The sequence below is a fragment of the Taudactylus pleione genome, unplaced genomic scaffold, assembly GCF_031769625.1.
Source record: "Taudactylus pleione unplaced genomic scaffold, aTauple2 ptg000086l, whole genome shotgun sequence".
In the NCBI taxonomy this organism is placed as follows: domain Eukaryota; kingdom Metazoa; phylum Chordata; class Amphibia; order Anura; family Myobatrachidae; genus Taudactylus; species Taudactylus pleione.
This window is the reverse complement of record NW_028284488.1, coordinates 3,301,274-3,321,715: the sequence shown is the minus strand read 5'-3', so window position 1 is coordinate 3,321,715 and position 20,442 is coordinate 3,301,274. Positions and strand designations below refer to the sequence as shown.

The window sequence follows — 20,442 nt, the reverse complement described above, 5'->3', positions numbered from 1 at the left end:
GAGGACATCATGGGTGTCTGTGACAGCCTGTCCAGGGAGGCCATGGAAGATTATGCACCAAACAGGGATTGGAATGCAGTTTGAAAGAAAGATGTGTGAGAGTTGACAGACAACTTCTTGGAAGAGCTTTTTTTTAATCTTTTATAATGTAGATGTAAAATGAAGAGGCAATGGTAATTTTGGGACAAATTTTGTCATATTTTCCACAAATTAGGTTATAATTGTGGCATGGCAGTAGAGGCAGGGCCACAAGGCTGAGAACTTATAAATTGTCAGATATGGTAGATATAAAACAGTACAATGAAAGAGTGAATCTTAGTTTCACAGCTGTATCCATCGAGGGTTGTCTTATCAGTGCCTGAATAAAGGAGGTAGCTTAGCAAGGTGTCTAAACCCCTAACCAGTTTGCAGGGACGCATGCTAAGTATGCCCAGTCCAGCAGGGGAGCTTATCTTATATTGCAAACCTGCAAGGTCAGAGGAGGAGAAGGCCACAGGACCTACCAGGCAAAAGTCAACTCCCTGGAAGAAATGGGAGTCATGAGGTCCATCCAGCAACAGAAGTGTATGCAGAACCTGGGCCAACACTTGTAAATGGAGTGGTAGGTAGAGGAGCAGCTATTTGACTTGATGAGCAGAGGTTTTTGCCAAGGAGGAAGCAAGAGTATGGGATTCTAATATGGTGGCCATCTTGCAGGACCAAGGCTGCCAAGGAGAGCATGTTTCCGGCCAGGAGCCAGCACTGAGCAGTGAGGGTTGGGGAAGCGAGCAGTGGAGTCTGCCTCAAGTGCCTCCCCAGAAGCAGTGGGAAAGGAGATCCAGATAACTTTCGGTCAGCACCCTCAGAGGTCCAGGACGGATGCTGCTTGTAAGTGCAGTCTGTGGCTATAGGTGGATGGGTAGGACCAGGCTGAGGACAGTCTCCAGGAGGTTACGGAGATGCAGCAGGTAAGAACTGAGGGCTGGAGAGAGGGGAGGGACAGTGAGGTAGCAGGTGGTACATATGAAACCCCACCAAAAGGGCCACTATAGAAGCGGGAGCCACAGGGAAACATATCCACTTGTCTAGCCAGCTAGGCCACGCCCCCATTATATATTTTTTCATCTATTTCTATTAATTTTTTTTTATTTGTGGAACTGAAAGCATTTATGTGTTTTATTTGTGTTTTATTATAAGAACGTTTGCATTTATATTTCTGTAAGTCAGTTTGTCATCACTAAGTTTATTCAATAAGCATTGTGCCTTTTTGTCATGTTAATATTGTTCAGTCTTTGTATGCTTAAATAATTTATACAGGAAATTGTTTGGCTTACAATAACTATGATTTATCTAAGTTGTGATTGCATTTTGTGATTCATCAGAAAGTAAGTTAAGACTTCCAATAAGTGTCAGCTGTAGTTTTTAATGTATGGAAGTAGTATGTGGTGCTGTTTCTACTCTTGCATGTAGAAGTAGCATGTCTATTAGGCTGGTAATGAGTATGAGAGGGAGTGTTATTTATCTGTATTAATCATGTTAATTGTTAAGGTTATATTGAAACTTCCCTTTGGATACCCAGCGCAGGCCCTACATGTGACCTTCTCAGCACCAGTAGCACATCTGAAATTAGTGGAGGATGAGGTAGATAATTAATTTTTTAATTATGTCCCATCATGAACCAGTGAATGAATAGACAGCTTTTCAGTGTGCTGAAAAGCTGTCTATTTTTTGACTCCCTTCCATATGTAAAGAGATGTTCTCTATAATGGGGCACATTGAAAACGACAATAACAACAGGTTCACTGATAGAGACCTCTCTGCAGATTTGCATTGTGGCGGTTTAAATCTAACTCTAAAAAGCTGGTGGAAAATCTGATCACCCAGAAGCATCACTGAACTGTCAGATTGGTTTGTTATAACTTATAACAAATGTTTATCTAACATTAAATGGCTGCTGATATGTTATTACAGGATGGGGTATTTTGCTTTGGTTAAATGTATTGTTTATTACTAAGATAATGGGTTGCATAAAGTCCTTGAAGACTATAAGTTTGCTGATCTCTGCACTAGCTGCTAGAAGCAAAGTTGAACTTCCCACACTTTGCTTTTTTATAGATATAGCAAATTACCATGCCCCTTACACTTGCCACCATAGGTGAAACTAAGGGGTGCACTGGACCACCCATTAGCCTCTGCCGCCATTTTGCTTTTTTAAACAAAATGTAAAATAGCCGGGAGTCAGTAAGGCATTACTGCGGCTGCGTCCGCTCTACATAAGTCCGCACCTGACAGGCCGGACCTGGAAAGTCTGCAGCTCCGCCTCCCCTGTGTTGGCCCAATCAGAATTGGCCATCGGTGCAGGAGCGCGCGGTGACGACGACGGACCATGAGCGCTCGTGTGCTACTGAGGAGCGGATTTGCTGTTGCTCTGTGAGCTCAGCTGCCCGGAGGAGGAGGACGCCGCGGCCTCACCCACGCTGTCGCTGACACACTGAGCTGACAGTGACAGCCTGTCTCCAGAACAGAAGAGGAGATAAAAAAAAATGCATTTGCATTTATCCTCCAGCAGGTAAGGCATTTATTATTCTGGCAGCAGCTTGCAGTTGGAGGAGGTGCTCATTTTTGACGTTACCCCTATTTTTAATTTTTGGTAATAATTTTCTCATGAAAGCTATACTTTTTAAATGCAGCATCTTATTTTTTCTACACCTTTTTTATTGGCAGATGTAAAAAGTATATATGTGTGTGTGTAATATAATGTAATATATATATATATATAGATATATATATATATACACAGCAGGTAAAATAAGTATTGAACACATCAACATTTTTCTCAGTAAATATATTTGTAATGGGGCTATTGTAATGAAATGTTCACCAAATGTCAGCAACAACCCATGCAATCCACACATGCAAAGAAATCAAACCATAGATGTCCATTAAGTTGTGTGTAATATTGTGAAATGACACAGGGAAAAAGTATTGAACACGCTGAAATTTATTTAATACTGCGTACAAAAGCCTTTGTTAGTAATGACAGCTTCAAGACACCTCCTGTATGGAGAAACTAGTCGCATGCATTGCTCAGGTGTGATTTTTGCCCATTCTTCCACACAAACAGTCTTCACATCTTGAAGGTATCCGTGGGCCTCTTCTATGAATTCTGATCTTTAGTTCTTTCCATAGGATTGTCAATTGGATTCGTCAGGTGATTGGCTGGGCCATTCTAGCAGCTTTATTTTCTTTCTCTGAAACCAATTGAGTGTGTCCTTGGCTGTGTGTTAGGGATCATTGTCTTGCTGAAATGTCCACCTTCGTTTCATCTTCAGCATCCTGGTAGATGGCAGCAGATTTTTATCAAGAATGTCTCGGTACATTTTTCCATTCATCCTTCCTTCAACCATATGAAGTATGCCAGTACCGTATGCTGAAAAACAGTCCCACACCATGATGTTCCCACCTCCAAACTTGACTGTTGGTATGGTGTTTTTGGGGTGATGTGCAGCGCAATTTCTCCTCCAAACATGGTGTGTATTATGGCATCCAAAGAGTTCAATTTTGGTATCATCTGACCAAACTATATTCTCCCAGTATTTCACAGGCTTGTCCAAATGTTGTGCAGCAAGCTTTAAACGAGCTTCAACATGCTTTTTCGTCAGCAAAGGAGTCTTGCGTGGTGAGCGTGCATACAGCCATGCTGGTTGAGTCCATTACTTATTGTTTTCTTTGAAACAATTGTACCTGCTAATTCCGTTTCTTTCTGAAGCTCTCCACAAGTGGTCCTTGGCTCTTGGACTACTCTTCTGATATTTCTTTTCACTCCTCCTTCAGAAATCTTGCAAGGAGCACCTGGTCGTGGCCGGTTTATGGTGAAATGATGTTCTTTCCACTTCTGGATTATTGCCCCAACAGTGCTCACTGGAACATTCAGAAGTTTAGATATCCTTCTGTAACCAATGCCATCAGTATGTTTTGCAACAATAAGGTTGCGAAGGTCTTGAGAGAGCTCTTTGCTTTTACCCATCATGAGATGTTTCTTGTGTGACACCTTGGTAATGAGACACCTTTTTTATAGGCCATCAGTTGGGACTAAACCAGCTTTTAATAATTTGCACTGACAAGGGGCAGGATTGCTTTCTAATTACTGATAGATTTTAGATTGGTGTCTTGGCTTTCCATGCCTTTTTGCACCTCCCTTTCTTCATTGTTCAATACTTTTTTCCTGTGTAATTTCACATTATTACACATAACTTAATTTATGGACATCTATGGTTTCATTTCCTTGCATGGGTGGATTGCATGGGTTGTTGTTGACATTAGGTGAAGATTTCATTACAATAGCCCCATTACAAATATATTTACTTAGAAAAATGTTGATGTGTTCAATACTTATTTTACCCGCTGTGTGTGTGTGTGTGTATGTATGTATATATATATAAAATGATGCAAGTTGTTAGCCATATCAAAGTTCCAGGTGTCATCAGACCGGTAGACAGAGAAGATCACTCCTCCAGTATTGTTGTTATTGTATTTATACAGCACCACAAGGGTTCCACAGTGCCTTACAAAGTTTATAAACAAATGAGTGTGCAAGAAAAACCAGGAGGCTGATGGAAACAGAGGGGGAGGCTGAGAGACACAGGGTGAGGGGTTGAGGCTGAGAGACACTAGGGGCAGAAGGCTGGAGTGATGGGGCAGGAAGCTGGAGAGACGGGGCAGGAGGCTGTAAAGGCAGGAGGGGATACAGGGGGCAGGAGGCTTGAGTGATACAGAGGGCAGTAGGTGACACGGGACACGAGTCTGGTTGAACCTCGGTTGTATGATGATGACATTGATTATATTCCTACACACACAGGCATCTTCTGGACTATGTGATCTCCTACATGAACAGTGAATACCAAGTGAAGGCACAGTATGCCCTGGGAGGATCAGTTCAGAGCTTCCATGTTGCAGAGAAACCACCAAATAGGTAAGGTGAATTTGGAATGGAATGGATAGGAATGCTGCCAGAGTAACGAGAAATGGGTGGAGTGTCAGGATAGCATGCCCTCATTTTGAGTGACCACGCCCCTTGTGACCCATGGCCACGCTCATTTTTTTTGTCATGCGCCTTCGGCATGCACATGCTCGAGTTCTATAAATGTTTTCTACTTGCAGTGCTGAAGATAGCATAAGATCTGGATCGGGGTTGGAACTGGGACCACCCATTACCTAATGTCTAGTTTCACCTATGCTTGCCACTTGACACATTGAGGAGAATTCCACCGGGATCCAGTGAAGATGCTGAAAGACGGGATGCCGGACATCAGGATAATGATGACAGAAGCCCGCCACCCATGAGAATGCAGATGTCGCTATCTCGAAGAGATCAATATAACAACGTCGGCATCCCGACCGCTGGCACCCCGAAAGCAAGTTTGTGGGTTAACATTAGGGATAGCCCGAGGATGGGGGGATTAGGTTTAGGGACCTCCTGGGGTGTGTTAGTGTTAGGCACCGACCGGTTTATTCTATAATGAGGGGGGGTTAGGGTTAGGCACCACCGGGAGAAGGTTAGGGTTAGACACCACCCTGGGAAGGTTAGGTTTAGGGTGCGGGAAAGGGGGGTTAGGAACCACTGGGGGGAGGTTAGGGTTAGGCACCACCGGGGGGAGGGATAGGGCTAGGGGTGGAGAGGGGGAGGGTTAGTGTACTTACTGGCCCCTATTGGTATTTTGCACATCGGGATGCCGCTGTCGGTCTTCTGACCGCCAGACGGTCATTCATACCGATTCCATTCCAACAAATAGGAAAGCATGAATTATGGGTATATTTATTTAGCGTTGCAGTTTTCCATGACAGGTAGAAAACAATAATCCTTTTACACATATCAGTCATATATTCCATGATGGGTTAGGACCACTTGACTCAGGACAGTATATTCAGTCTCACATTCCTTCATTTCAGTATGCCTTGTGTTTGTTCTCTTGAAACTTGGTACCAAATAGACAATATCAGTATTTTCATCCTGAAAAAAAAAATGTTTAAATATTACTTTACAATAAAAAAAAACAAGGGGCGCCACAAATAGTGCTTTAAAAGTGTAAACACCAATAATTATAGTTTAACCTCTAAGGTTACATGCGCACCCTAACAAAATAATATATGTGCTCATCAAATATGGTCTTGCTTCTGTAAAAAAGATGGGGTCTCAGAGCCTCCATAGATATAGGTACCTCTAAAGAAATTAAATGAAAGCGTTCTGACCTATTGGGATTTACCTGTTGGATATCTTATGTGGAAATTTCAATTTGAGACGTTCCTATGGCCAAAGGACATTCCTAACTTGATGTTACTAAGGATCTCAGATAAGCTATATGTTTTTCTAAATTCATTTATGTGCATTTTTATGTTTTATACTATCTTGAATATACAGCAGTACACTATAGTTTTTTTTGGCTCCTTGTTGTCTTTTAGACTAGTTCATGTTTGAACAGGTGTATTCTACAAGGAGGCTGCCAATCACATTTGTTTTGTGTATCTTTATTTCGGTATGTAGTTATGAAACCGGGGCCGCATGGCATCCCGACACTGTAATCCCGGCAAGGGATTTAACATAGGCGTCGAAATAGCGATGCCTATGTAAATCCTGGCGCTGGAAAGTCCAGAGGACGGCGGAACGATCATCCTCTGCCGGGGGTGAGTATACACTTAGCCAGGGATGGGGGGGCTTAGTTTTAGCGAACCCTGGGGGACTTAGGGTTAGGCATCCCCCGGGGAAGGTTAGGGTTAGGCTAGGGGAAGGTTTAGGCACTAGGGGGGGAGGTTAGGGGTAGGCACCCCCCGGGAGGGTTGGGTTTAGGGTGCGGGGAGGGGGTGTTAGGTGTAGGCACTAACGGGGGGGAGGTTAGGGTTAGGCACTAGGGGGAGGTTAGGGTTAGGCACCCCTAAGGGAGGGTTAGGGTTAGCGGGGGGAGAGGGGTAGGGATAGTATACTTACCTGCACTGTCAGGATTTTCACCCATCGGGCTGCCGGCGTCGGGATTTGAACCACTGGGCTCATGTCCGGTGGTCATTCATACTGATTCCCTTTATTTCACATGGTTTTTGTTACTTAGCACTAATTTGGGATCTTAACTTTTCTATTCACTAATTATGTTACAATTGGTCTGCATTTTTCAATACATAAAACACATCATTCCACAAAATGCTGTAAGATCTGTGTGGATCAATAGTGCTTCTTATTGTCGTCTCACATTTTCTGTTTACTAAACACTATAAAATGCAATGTGGGATTAAGTTGCTGAAAATCGCATTGAGATAGCAGCAACTGTGGCCTCCAAGTCGAGGGATGTAATAGCCTGTGTACAGTAAAGAGCTGGAAAATTGCAGATATGATGGCGATGTTATTAAAAGTATGTTGTGTAAATACTCCCTACATCACAAATGCGATAAGCACACTGAAGTGTCCCCAGTTCACATTATGCCATACAGAACCCCCATCCCCCGTTCACATATGCCACAGTGCCCCTCACACTAGGCAACTGCCCCTGCTGCCCTGTTATTAATCCTGCTTTGGTGTAGGGTGTGCAGTGCCAGGAGTGTGTGTGTGTGTATGTGTGTTTATGTGTGTGTGTGTGGGGTATTACAGAACATATTGAAACTGTAATATGTTCTACCTCTCAGTACAGTTACATAAAGTGATATTTTTTTACCTCAAAGTACTTTTCATTACATAAAATAAAGAAACATTTAATACATTCAGAATCTGGTGCTGCAATGTTCCCACCTCACTGCTCTTTTGATGTGTTGGCTCTGTTGCAGCCTCTGTGAAGAGAAATAATAAATCTTTAATCTGACACTCTATTACTGTTTGTAAATGTACATATAAAAAGTTTAAACATTTAGGGGCATAGTCAATTAGGTGTGAAAAGTACTTTTCGCATGCCAGACTTTTCGCCGTCATCGCTGGTTTTCCATGCGAAAAAGTATCGCTCGCGTCTCTGCTTATCCCCGTATGCAAATAGAAATCAGCAAAAATGGATCCCGGCGAATTCAAAACCAGCGAAAAGTCCTGTCAAAAATGGGGAAAACACTCTGTACCCCCCGAAAAGCTGCACTAACATAAGGGATCACTATAGGGGTGTTCTAGTACCCCAAATAAAGCTAATCTGGGAGTTTTTTTCCTCAAAAAGTTTGCTATTAGCGTCTTTGCATAAGCGGTGAAGAATGGCATTAAGCAATATTTTTTCTGCAAAATAACTAGTCCCAGCATATTTGGGGTACATGAAAATGGGTGATAGCATATTTTGAAGTTGCTAATGTGAAGTTTTAAGAAACTTAAAAAATCCACCTGCCGCAAGCAGCTGCAATCTTAAAAACACCTGGGGCATACTTGGGGACCCCCCTGGAGTATATTTCACTAGTTTTTAAGTTTGTCCCCCAACTTTGTTTTTTTTTTTGCCCCCAAAATGAAAGTACTTTTTGGGGTGTTCTCAAGTTTCTTTTAAACTTTTTTCGACACAGTTTACCTTTGGGGACCTGTCCCAAGGGTGCAGTGTGGTTCCCGCAAGTTTGCACCCCAAAACCCCAATTCTGCACTTTTTTTTGATAGTTTTCATAGGCGAATCTTTTTCACCTATTCCAATGCACTGACTTTCTGCATCGGCGAAAAGTCTTTGGAATTGAATACGGGGATAAGTTTTCGCCTGGCGAAATGACGTCACCTGTGATACTTTTCCGCAGAAACTGGCTTTTCGCACCTAATTGAATATGCCCCTATATTGAAAAGGGAAATACATGTATTTACAACATTAAAGTCAATAAAATACAAGTCTAACTTCATGGCAAGTCCACATAGCGCACAGTTCTCTGTTATCATCTTGCATACTATCTAGGCATAATTCTTAAATGATTGTATGACTGTAAGAATCTTCGGTTGTTTGGACCGCCAAGCAATACATGGTAATTATTTGCAATTCATGTTTGACGTGTGTGTAAACCAAATAATATTCCAGTGCTGTTCATCTGTTACTACAAAATAACTGAAAAAAATATGTTGACATTTTCAGTGGCTTGTAAAGTCTTTGACTATACTAAAGCTGGCCACACATCTAAAGATTATCTGTCCAACCAGCCAATTAGTTGATTGGTTGGAATGAAAATCTGGTAACGTATGGGAGTAAATGATTATCAACAATTTGCTCCTAAATGCCAGAAAACAGATGAAAATGGTCGTCAGACAAGTTTGTTAAATGTTTGATCTAAACAATTTGTTCAAATAACAGTTTTTGTCCATTTTCTGGTGTTTGGGAGTAAATTGCCGATTGGTATTTGCTTTCATACCTTACCAGATTTTCATTCCAACCAATCAACTAGTTGGCTGGTTGGACAGATAATCTTTAGATGTGTGGCCAACTTTAGAGACTGGGCCAGATAAACAATTGGCGAATGGAGCTCCAGCTCCAGGCCTCCACATAAAAATAGGCCCATCATCATGACAGTATGATGATGATCAGCCGTCTAGATGACGATATCGTTGGCCATAAGTCATAAATATTAAAACATATTTTCTAGTTTTCTCACAAAACTACTTTTATGTGTTTAGGGAGACAGTGGGGCTGAATGTGTGAAGATTGTACACACCCACCAGGCTCTGGCCACACCCTCAGCACTGGTCCTCCGCTCCTCCCCTTCCCAATATAGATTCTTGAATATTTGTAGCTACAGGCCAATATGACTCTTAATGCGGCCATGCTAAAAGAATATATTTCCAAAAACAGTGCATTGTATAACTAGCAGTTGTATTTACGTATACCAAGTTCCAATAGTTATATATTTACAACATTAGGCTAGTATATATATTTTTGTGAACGATATATTCAACTTTTTTTTTATTATGAATACTTTTATTTTGTGTTCGGCAAAAATAAGACTTGTAGTTCACTAAAGAACCTGCAGAGGGTGCTGCTCACAAATCGATGAGCAAATGAAGAGCTGCGTTAGTGTCTTAGTATGTTTTTCTATTGCTTTGAATATGCATGAAGCAAAGAGCTCACAACTATTAACAAGCTCCTGAGTAGATGCACATTTCTTCCTCTCTTAATTAACTCTTTAGGTTTAGATTTATGTCCACCTTTCATAAGGTTCTGCACCCACATCACTTCTATATATTATATTATTTAAGGTATAAGTTATTGGCGGATTATAAGCTCTTCAGGACACTCTTTTCTCATACCATATTTGTGCTTTGTATAATAATGTTATTTTGTGTAACCATTTCATTTATGTAGATTCCATATATACTCACTTTCATTTATGCACTTTGGGAGAGTGCTGTATATCAGAGCCCGCCCTAGGCATAGGCATTCTAAGCAAATGCCAAGGGCATCTGTAATGCCTTAGGGCAATGGTTCCCAAACTGTGCGCCGCGGCACCCTGGGGTGGCTCGGGACACTTGCAGGGGTGCCTCAGGTTGGTGGTCCAGCACCAAATCAAATTCTTTATGGTCAATGTAATGTAAATATGTGCACAAAAAGAAGCACAAACCTGTCCACCACTATATAACCAAACCTAAGGATGACAAGTTCACTGTACTACTGCCCTACATTTTTTTCTGAATTTCTCAATAGCAAACTTTTGGCTTAGGGGTGCCGTGAAAACAATGCTAATACTCTAGAGCGCCGTGATTCAAAAGAGTTTGGGAACCGCTGCCTTAGGGGCAGTATCCGGTCATTAGATCTACATTGACTAGATAGACAATGTTTGGGTAGACAATGGAAGATAGACAGGCAATAGATAGACAAGGAATGAAGGTCGACAGGGTCTGAAGGTCGACACACTCAAGGTCGACTGGTAACAAGGTCGACAGGTACTGAAGGTCGACAGGTAGTAGGTCGACAGGGACTGAAGCTCGACAGGGTCTGAAAGTCGGCACACTAACGGTCGACTGGTAAAAATGTTGACAAATATGAAGGTCGACAGGCAGTAGGTCGACAGGGACTGAAGGTTGACATGGTCAGAAGGTCGACACACTAAAGGTCAACTGGTAACAAGGTCGACAGGTATGAAGGTCGACATGGTCATCAGGTCAACACTCATATGGTCGACATGCAAATGGTCGACAAATGGTTTGTTTTGTATTTTAGCCCTAAACTTTACCCTAACCCTAACCCTCCTCTTGGTGCCTAACTCTAACCCTCCCTCCTGGTGCCTAACCCTAACCGTCGAGGTAAGTGCCTAACCCTAATCGTCGGAGTAAGTGCCTAACCCTAACCCATTGGAGTAAGTGCCTAACCCTAACCATCGGGGTAAGTGCCTAACCCTAACCCGTCAGAGTAAGTGCCTAACCCTAACCCGTCGGAGTATGTGCCTAACCCTAACTGTCGGAGTAAGTGCCTAACCCTGACCCTAAAAAAAAAATGCAGACTATATGAGAGTCGACCTACTGCCTGTCGACCTTGTTACTAGTCGACCTGTCTGAGTAAGTGCCTAACCCTAAGCGTCGGAGTGAGTGCCTAACCCTGACACTAACCCTAACAAATAAATAAAAAATGTGTTGACCATTTGAATATATGAGTGTCGACCTACTGCATGTCGACCTTCATAGCTGTCGACCTTGTTACTAGTCAACCCGTCGTAGTAAGTGCCTAACCCTAATTTTTTTTTAAAAAATGTGTCGACCATTTGACTATGAGTGTCGACCTAGTGCCTGTCGACCTTCATACCTGTTGACATTGTTACCAGTCGACCTTTAGTGTGTTGACCTTCTGACACTGTTGACCTTCAGTCCCTGTCGACCTTCATACCTGTCGACCTTGTTACCAGTCGACCATTAGTATGTCAACCTTCTGACCCTATCAACCATCAGTCCCTGTCGACCTACTACCTGTCAACCTTCAGTTTCAGTACCTGTCAACCTATTGCATGTCGACCTTGAGTATCTGTCAACCTTCTTACCAGTCGACCTTTAGTGTGTCGACCTTCAGACCCTGTCGACCTTCAGTCCCTCTCTATCTTCCATTGTCTACCCAAACATTGTCTATCTAGACAATGTAAACCTAATGAACCACACCCCTTAGGGGCATCCCACAGCTCTGCAGCTGCGATATGGAAGTTCAGCTCCAATTGGGCAGTGGTCAGAATGAGCTTCTGCGCATGCCAGGGGTTCTGTGTTGGGAGAGGGGTCGTGGATGAGGCCAGGAGTGCTGTGCTGGATGAGGGGTGCTGTGTTGGGAGAGGGGTGCTGGATGAGGCCAGGGGGGTTTTCCTGGATGAGGGGTGCTGTGTTGGGAGAGGGGTGCTGGATGAGGCCAGGGGTGCTGTGTTGGGAAAGGGGTGCTGTGTTGGATAAGGGGTGCATAATGAGGCCAGGCGTGTTGTGCTGGAGGGGTGTCGGATTGCTGGATAAGACCAGGGGTGCCGTGCTGGGAGAGGTGTGCTGTGTTGAGAGCTGAGAGGGGTGCTGTTCTGTGAGGCAGGCATTGTAGGGGCAGAATGTGGTGCTGTGAGGAGGGTCAGTGAGTGCTGTGAGGTGGGCGGTAACTGTATTAGTGTGTGTGCGCGCTGTGCATATATATAATATATTTATATATATATATATACACAGTATATATATAATCCAATAGTTCGGCACTCCCTAATGACAGAAATTACTTTACCCCGTTGCCAGCATCAACATATCAACATAGACATGCTATAATAAAGGAGCAGAGTATATGTGGCACTCAGAGGCTTCAATAAGACACATAACACAAGTCTTCCTGTGGTCAACATTTCAATGGCTATGCATTTTCGTCAGGACAAAAAACAAACATGACACCAACCATTAAATATGTGCTCCCCATTAGCGCACCAGCTTGGTGAGGGGGTGCACCTATTTAATGGTGAGTGTCTTATTGAAGCCTCTGAATGCCGCATATACTGTTCCTTTATATACAGTGCCTTGCAAAAGTATTCACCACCTTTGCATTTTTCATGTTTTGTTGCCTCACAGCCTGGAATTAAAATGGATTGTTTGAAGGTGTGCATCATTTCATTCACAGAACATGCCTACAACTGTGAAGTTGAGTTTTTTTATATTGTGATTCTAACAATATTTATTACAACATAACAGAAAACTTCAGCGTGCATAACTATTCACCTCCATAAAGTCAGTACTTTGTCGAGCCACCTTTTGCGGCAATTACAACTGCAAGTCGCTTTGGATAAGTCTCTATGAGCTTGCCACATCTTGCCCCTGGGATTTTTGCCCATTCCTCAAGGCAAAACTGCTCCAGCTCCTTCATGTTGGATGGTTTCCACTTGTGAACAACAATCTTCAAGTTTGACCACAGATTCTCAATTGGATTGAGATCTGGGCTTTGACTAGGCCATTCCAACACATTTAAATGTTTCCCCTTAAACCACTCGAGTGTTGCTTTAGCAGTATGCTTCGGGTCATTGTCCTCCGTCCCAGTCTCAAATCACAGGCAGACTGAAAACAGGTTTTGCTCAAGAATATCCCTGTATTTAGCACCATCCATCTTTCCCTTGACTCGAATCAGGGTCCCAGTTCCTGCTGCTGAAAAACATCCCCACAGCATGATGCTGCCACCACCATGTTTCACTGTGGGGATGGTGTTCTTGGGGTGATGGGATGTGTTGTGTTTGCGCCAGACATAGCGTTTTCCTTGGTGGCCGAAAAGTTACATTTTAGTCTCATCTGACCAGAGCACCTTCCTCCATACATTTGGGGATCGCCCACATGCCTTTTGGCAAAATAAAATCGTGTCTTCTTATTTTTAGCACTAAGTAATGACTTTTTTCTGACCACTCTTCCATAAAGCCCGTTTACGGCTTATTGTGGTCACATGCACAGATACACCAGTCTCTACTGTGGAACTCTGTAGCTCCTTCAGGGTTACCTTTGGTCTCTGTGCTGCCTCTCTGATTAATGCCCTTCTTGCCCGGTGTGTGAGTTTTGGTGGGCGGCCCTCTCTTGGCAGGTTTGTTGTGGTACCGTGTTCTTTCCATTTGATGATGATGTATTTGATGGTGCTCCGGGGGATCATAAAAGATTTGGATATTTTTTTATAACCCAACCCAGAAATGTACTTCTCAACAACTTTGTCCCTGACTTGTTTGGAGAGCTCCTTGGTCTTCATGGTGTGATGCCTCTTGCTTAGTGGTGTTGCAGCCTCTGGGGCCTTTCAGAAAAGGTGTGCTTATACTGACAGATCATGTGACACTTAGGCAGGGCCGGATTATAGGCAGGGCGACAGGGGCGATCGTCCCGGGGCCCCCACACATAGGGGGCCCCCACACACTGTCCCCTGCCACTACTACTAAAGACCGGCGGAGTACAGCATTTAGCTGTCTCCGCTGCGGTCCTCCTCGGCAGTCAGTTCCTATGGTGACTGACTGCAGCCGGGCAGAGCTGAGCACTTGGGCTCAGAGCGCGGCGCTGCTCCGGCCGGCGGGCAGACTGTGTTGGGTCAGTGAGTGCTCTGGGACTTTAGCCTGATGGAGCACAGCATATCCCAGTATCCAAGAGAGCTGTCAGCTGCAGGTACCAGTCGCCTCACAGTACAGTGTACGGGGAGTGCGGAGTGCACCGGGTGTCACCAGCTGAGGGGTGACACCAAAGTGCTGGCTCCCCCTCAGTGACAGGAGCCAGGTGCTGCATTACGTGCAGCACTCGGCTCTTAGCACAGTGAGGGAGCCAGCACTCAAACATGCTGGTCCCCGGGGGAAGCCTGTACCACCAAAAACGGGGGTTCGGGCCACGCCCCCACCCACGAGGCCACGCCCCCTATTTTTCGGCGCGCACAATGAAGTGTACCTGTCCTCCCGACCCGGGCCGCACCATGTGATGTCAGGTAAGACGCCACTGACTAAAGGGGCAGCATTCCTGCTCCACCAGTGCAGCGCTATGACATTAACTATGCCATTGGGGGGATCGGCTCAGGGAGCCTTGCAACCTGCTATGGCTCTGCACTCAATTGTGATATGTGAAACTACAGTAATACTACTATTATAACCAAGCTGTGTTATCACTGTCCCTGATACTACCCAGCAGCTTCTATTAGTATTCCTACTACTATCACTACCTCTGAGCATCAGAGTCCCTACTTCTAATACTAGTACCAAGCTATAATTTTGTGTCCCCACTACTACCTCCACCCGATCTGCATTCCTACTATTACCCCCACCCACCTGTAAGGTGTCCCTAATACTATACTACCTCCACCCACCTGTCATGTCTCCCTACTATTATACTACCCCAACCACCAGTCACGTGTCTCTACTACTAACATCCCCATCCATCTGTCATATGCCTTTGCTACTGTATTATCTCTACTGACCTGTCCTGTATCCGTGCTACTATACTACCTCCACCCAAATGTCATATCATTATTACTAATATCCCCACCCTCGGACACATTGTAGGCAGGGCGACTACTACTAAAGACCGGTGGAGTACAGCATTTAGCTGTCTCCGCTGCGGTCCTCCTCGGCAGTCAGTTGCTATGGTGACTGCAGCCGGGCAGAGCTGAGCACTTGAACTCAGAGCGCGGTGAGCAAACTGTGTGGTGGGCTGTACGGCAGTAAGGGGCGTGACGTCAGAGGTCACGCCGCGCAGCCCCACTCCAACCCACTCCCTCAACAGCGGTGTCTGAACCGTGTCTAAAGCCCACCGACGTGAGAAGACAGGAGCTGCACCTGCTGCTGCAGGTCGCTACTGTTGTGTTATTGCCCTTTCCCCCTGCAAACTGCAAGTTTTCAAGGAGGGTGAGTCAATTAATATTTTTTTTCTCTAAGGTGGTGCTGCTGGGCTGGGTGTGAGGGCACACTATTAAAAGATATATATATATATATATATATATATATATATATATATATATATAAAATCTTTGATCACTAATGGGGGCCCCCACAAGTTTGTTGCCCAGGGGCCCCCACAGACCTTAATCCGGCCCTGCACTTAGGTTTCACACAGGTGGAATTAATTTCACTAATTATGTGACTTCTGAAGGTAATTGGTTGCACCAGAACTTTTGAGGGGCTTCATAACAAAAGGGGTGATTACATATGCACATGCCAATTTTCCGAATTTTAGTTATAAAGATTCTTTTTGTATATATATTTTTCTCATTTCACTTCACCAAATTAGACTATTTTGTGCAGATCCATCACATAAAATTCAGATAAAACAAAAAAAAAATGACAAGTTGTAATTTAACAAAAAAGGTAAAAAGCCAAGGGGCATGAATACTTTTGCAAGGCACTATATATATTATATATACACACACATACACACCATACTTGCCTACCCTCCCGATTCGGTCGGGAGCCTCCCAAAAATCGGGTGCCGCTCCCGCACCCCCAAAAAGGTAGGCAAGCCTCCCGGGCCCCAGCGCCCCCCATGCACTTACAGTATAAATCCCGGCAGTGGAGGGGCCGGTGACGCGATTCGCACTGAATTGCGTCATTGTGGCCCCGCCGCCTGCCTCACAATGCCATTAATAATGGCATTGTAAAGAGGGGGCGGAGCCATGATGACGTGATCACGATGTCCCGCCCCCAAATACGTGTCATCGACGGGCCACGTCCCCTTTTTACAGCGACCCGCCCCCCGCCGAGAAAGCCCGTCAGCTCCCTCCCGGAAGGAGGGAGTGAAATGTCGGCAAGTATGATACACACACAGGGCTATTTTTCTGGAAAAATAGGTTCAGGAACTGTGGATGGAGCTACTGGGGGTTCAGCTATAGAAAAGCAATTATATACATTTTATATATATATATATATATATATATTATACATACAAATATATATACATATATATAATATTTAGAAAAGAAGGCACTCAAAAGGGAATATACATTTTGGCCCAGGACATTACGTCATAGTTAATGAGAGGTTCAGGAACTGAGGGCCTGATTCAGACCCGTTCGCTAGGCTGCATTCGCACGTAACCTGCCAATGTTTGCGCGAACCAGTCCATGCGATCGGGAAGCGTTCGCACCCCGTACACAGACGCTTTGCAAGAACGTGTGACAGGAAGTGCCGTTTGCGGGTGGCGACAGGGGGTGGTCAATGGTAACGGTGGTGTGGTTGTGCGAACGCAGGCGTGTCTGTGCGTCTGAACGCCGTTTCAGGGGCGTGCATAAGATGCAATGTCAGCATACATGTCACATGACTGAATTAAACACAGCAGCACTCACAGTGCTTGCGGTAGGTTATGGTCAGCCACAAGTGGTGCGTATGGGTCCGATGTTAGTCGATGTTACCGATTGTTTAATACACTTTCTGGACATGACATATGTTACTAAGGGAAAGTGGGCATCTTGTGTCAGGCTGGTGGGCATCTAAATACATACTGCTATCGCACGGCAAGACATAGTGGGCGTGCTAATGTCTTGCTAGCGATCGCGGGATTTGCATACTCTGGCTGCTGACGGCTGCGTGCAAAAGCATCCTAGCAAATGGGTCTGAATTAGGCCCTGATTTCCTGCTGAAAAATAGCACTGTGTATGTATATATATAATATAAGGGCACAATTGTGCCCTTATATTAAGGCTGAATCGAAAAAATCGGAATTCTCCCATAGAGAACTCCCGAGGGGGAGGCATGGTGTTTAAGCGGCTACACCTCAAAAGCTATTGGAGGTACTGAACTCCAATAGGTTTTTTCCTACATAAACTTATGTGAAGGATGTTCTATTTCAGAATGCTAATGAAGAGTATTCTATTTGTTTTTGGCACGGGCAGTAGAACTGTCTCTCTGTGCTGCATGCCAGATTTCAAAGCAAAAAAATAAAATAATGAGGATTTGGGAGTAATCTAAAGTTCCAACTTACATTTTTTTCCGACACTCTCAATTAGGACCACTTTTCTGCTGTTCTCTATGGGGGATTTTTGGAAAGGCATAAGTCAGGGTACAGTGCGAATTTAGACTTGGGGTTTGTTTTATTAGGTATCTATTGTTCCAGGGTAGGTGCTTTTGGGTAATTGAGAAAGTTACAGTTTTTAAACTATTACCTCACATTTACGCCATTATACAGATAGGAAGCTTCAACTTGTTGCGCAGCCTCAGTAGGTGTCTCCAGCAGGAGGGTGTACTCAAAGTGGCTTCACTTGGGTGCACCAAGATGGCTGTTCTTTGTGGGTGGTAGCGGCGGTGGGACTTGGGGGAAGGAAGCGTGCGTTAGATGTGGCTGGGACCCGGGGAAAATAGCCAGCGTTAGTTGCGGCGGTGCTAGCTGCATGACCCGGGGGAGGTATCAGGTGTTAGTGGCATTGCGGGTGGCAGTGGTGTGGGCTGCAGTACCCGGGGGAGGTAGCGGGCGTTAGTGGCAGACAGATGCAGGCTTGGATCAGGAAGATCCATGATGCCTGCATCTGTGTATAAATAAAACACAGAAGAACGGACAGGATCAGTGAGATCCACCTGTGCTTCTGAGATTAAAAAAAAATAAAACATGTGTAAAAAAACGTGCGCCCCCCCCCACCACCAAAAGAACAACCAGCACTGGGCTCTGGAGACCAAATTACATGGGGGTCCCCTGTATAAAGCACAACCAGCACTGTGTTTTTCAGAACCAGTCCTGGTTGTCAAAATACAGTGGACAAAAGATGTAGGGGTCCCATGTTTTAAGCGCAACCAGCACTGGCCTCTGAGCCAGTCCTGGATCTGGAAATACAGGGGAAAAAATGGTAGGGTCCCCCTGTATTATCCAGAACCAGCACTGGACTTTTTCTAGCAGGGGGTAATGCCACAGCCAGTGGAGCCCTTTCACTGGGTCCCCCAGCCGAAGCATCACCCCTGACCGTTAGTCAGCCAAGGCCGGGTATCCCTGGGGACCCTCCCAATAAAGGAGTCCCACTCTCCAGGGCACCCCAGGCCCAGGCTGGTAGCCAGGGATATCCCCGGCACCCCTGGGTGGTGGGTGCCAGGTTGACTGAATGGGAAGATTGTGGGCACTGAGTGGGATGTGTGTGCCACATAACTGCTTAGACCTCAGTTGCATAGACTGCATTCCAATGAGCACACAATTCTGTGAATTAGCAGCTCCACCATTTTGTGAGGGACAGCAATCTCACTCTGTGAGTGCTGAATCTGCAGTTAACCACAGGGTGTGATGGCATACAATATCTGTATTGCGCAAGGAACATGTCCATGAAGATGTGAGCCTTAATGATCGGAATTTTATTGCTGTTTTAAGTTTGAGCGGCAGAAATTCTGTAGGTTTTGTAAAATTTCAGATCATGGCCAAGAAGCCTCAATGGGACATGTGAAACCGTAAGGTTTTTTGTCTATGCAATATATATATATATATATATATATATATATATATACTGTATATATTGTACAGCAGTGTGCAAAAGTTTTAGGCAAGTGTGGAAAAAATGCTGCAAAGTAAGATTGCTTTCAAAAATAGAAGTGTTAATAGTTTATTTTTATCAATTAACAAAATGCAATGTGAATGAACAAAAGAGGAATCCAAATAAAATCAATATTTTGTGTGACCATCCCTTTGCCTTCTTCTAGGTACACTTGCACACACATTTTGAAGGAACTCGGTAGGGAGGTTGCTCCAAACATCTTGGAGAACTAACCACAGATCTTCTGTGGATATAGACTTGCTCATATATCCTTCTGTCTCTTCATTCAATCCCAGACAGACTCAATGATATTGAGATCAGGGCTCTGTGGGGGCCATATCATCACTTCCAGGACTCCTTGTTCTTCTTTACACTGAAGATAGTTCTTAATGACATTGGCTGTATGTTTGGGGTGATTGTCCTGCTGCAGAATAAATTTGGAGTCAATTAGACGCCTCCCTGATGGTATTGCATGATGGATAAGTACCTGTCTGTATTGCTCAGCATTGAGCACACCATTAATCCTGACCAAATCCCCAACTCCATTTGCTGAAATGCAGCCCCAAACTTGCAAGGAATCTCCACCATGCTTCACTGTTTCCTGCAGACACTCATTATTGTACCTCTTTCCAGCCCTTCTGCAAACAAACTGCCTTATGTTACAACCAAATATTTCAAATGTTGACTCATTAGTCCAGAGTACCTGCTGCCATGTTCTGAAACCCAGTCCCTAGGTTTTCGTGCATAGTTGAGTCGCTTGGCCTTGTTTCCATGTCGAAGGTATGACTTTTTGGCAAAAATTCTTCCATGAAGACCACTTCTGGCCAGACTTCTTCAAGCAGTATATGGTTGTACTTGGGGTCCACTGGTTTCTGCCAGTTCTGAGCTGATGGCACTGCTGGACATTTTCTGATTTCGAAGGGAAGTAAACATGATATGTCTTTCATCTGATGCATTAAGTTTTTGTGGTCGACCACTGCATCTACGGTCCTCAACGTTGTCCATTTTTTTGTGCTTCTTCAAAAGAGCTTAAACAGGACATCTTGAAACCCCAGTCTGCTTTGAAATCATTGCCTGGGAGAGACTTTGCTGATGCTGTATAACTACATTGTGGCTT

General features: G+C 44.4%; 1 protein-coding gene across 2 annotated transcripts in view; it reads right to left on the bottom strand.

Moving 5' to 3' along the window:
* Positions 1–5,798: 5,798 nt before the first annotated feature.
* LOC148529109 (uncharacterized) overlaps positions 5,799–20,442 on the bottom strand; it is an 89,955-nt gene continuing 75,311 nt past the window's right edge. For both annotated transcript variants that reach the window (XM_088468872.1, XM_088468873.1), the window contains 2 exons: positions 7,751–7,788; positions 5,799–5,989 (listed from right to left, as the gene is read on the bottom strand). In XM_088468872.1, the coding sequence (XP_088324998.1) occupies positions 5,852–5,989; positions 7,751–7,788 (176 nt within the window). In that variant the 3' untranslated portion in view covers positions 5,799–5,851. The remainder of the gene's footprint in view (positions 5,990–7,750; positions 7,789–20,442) is intronic.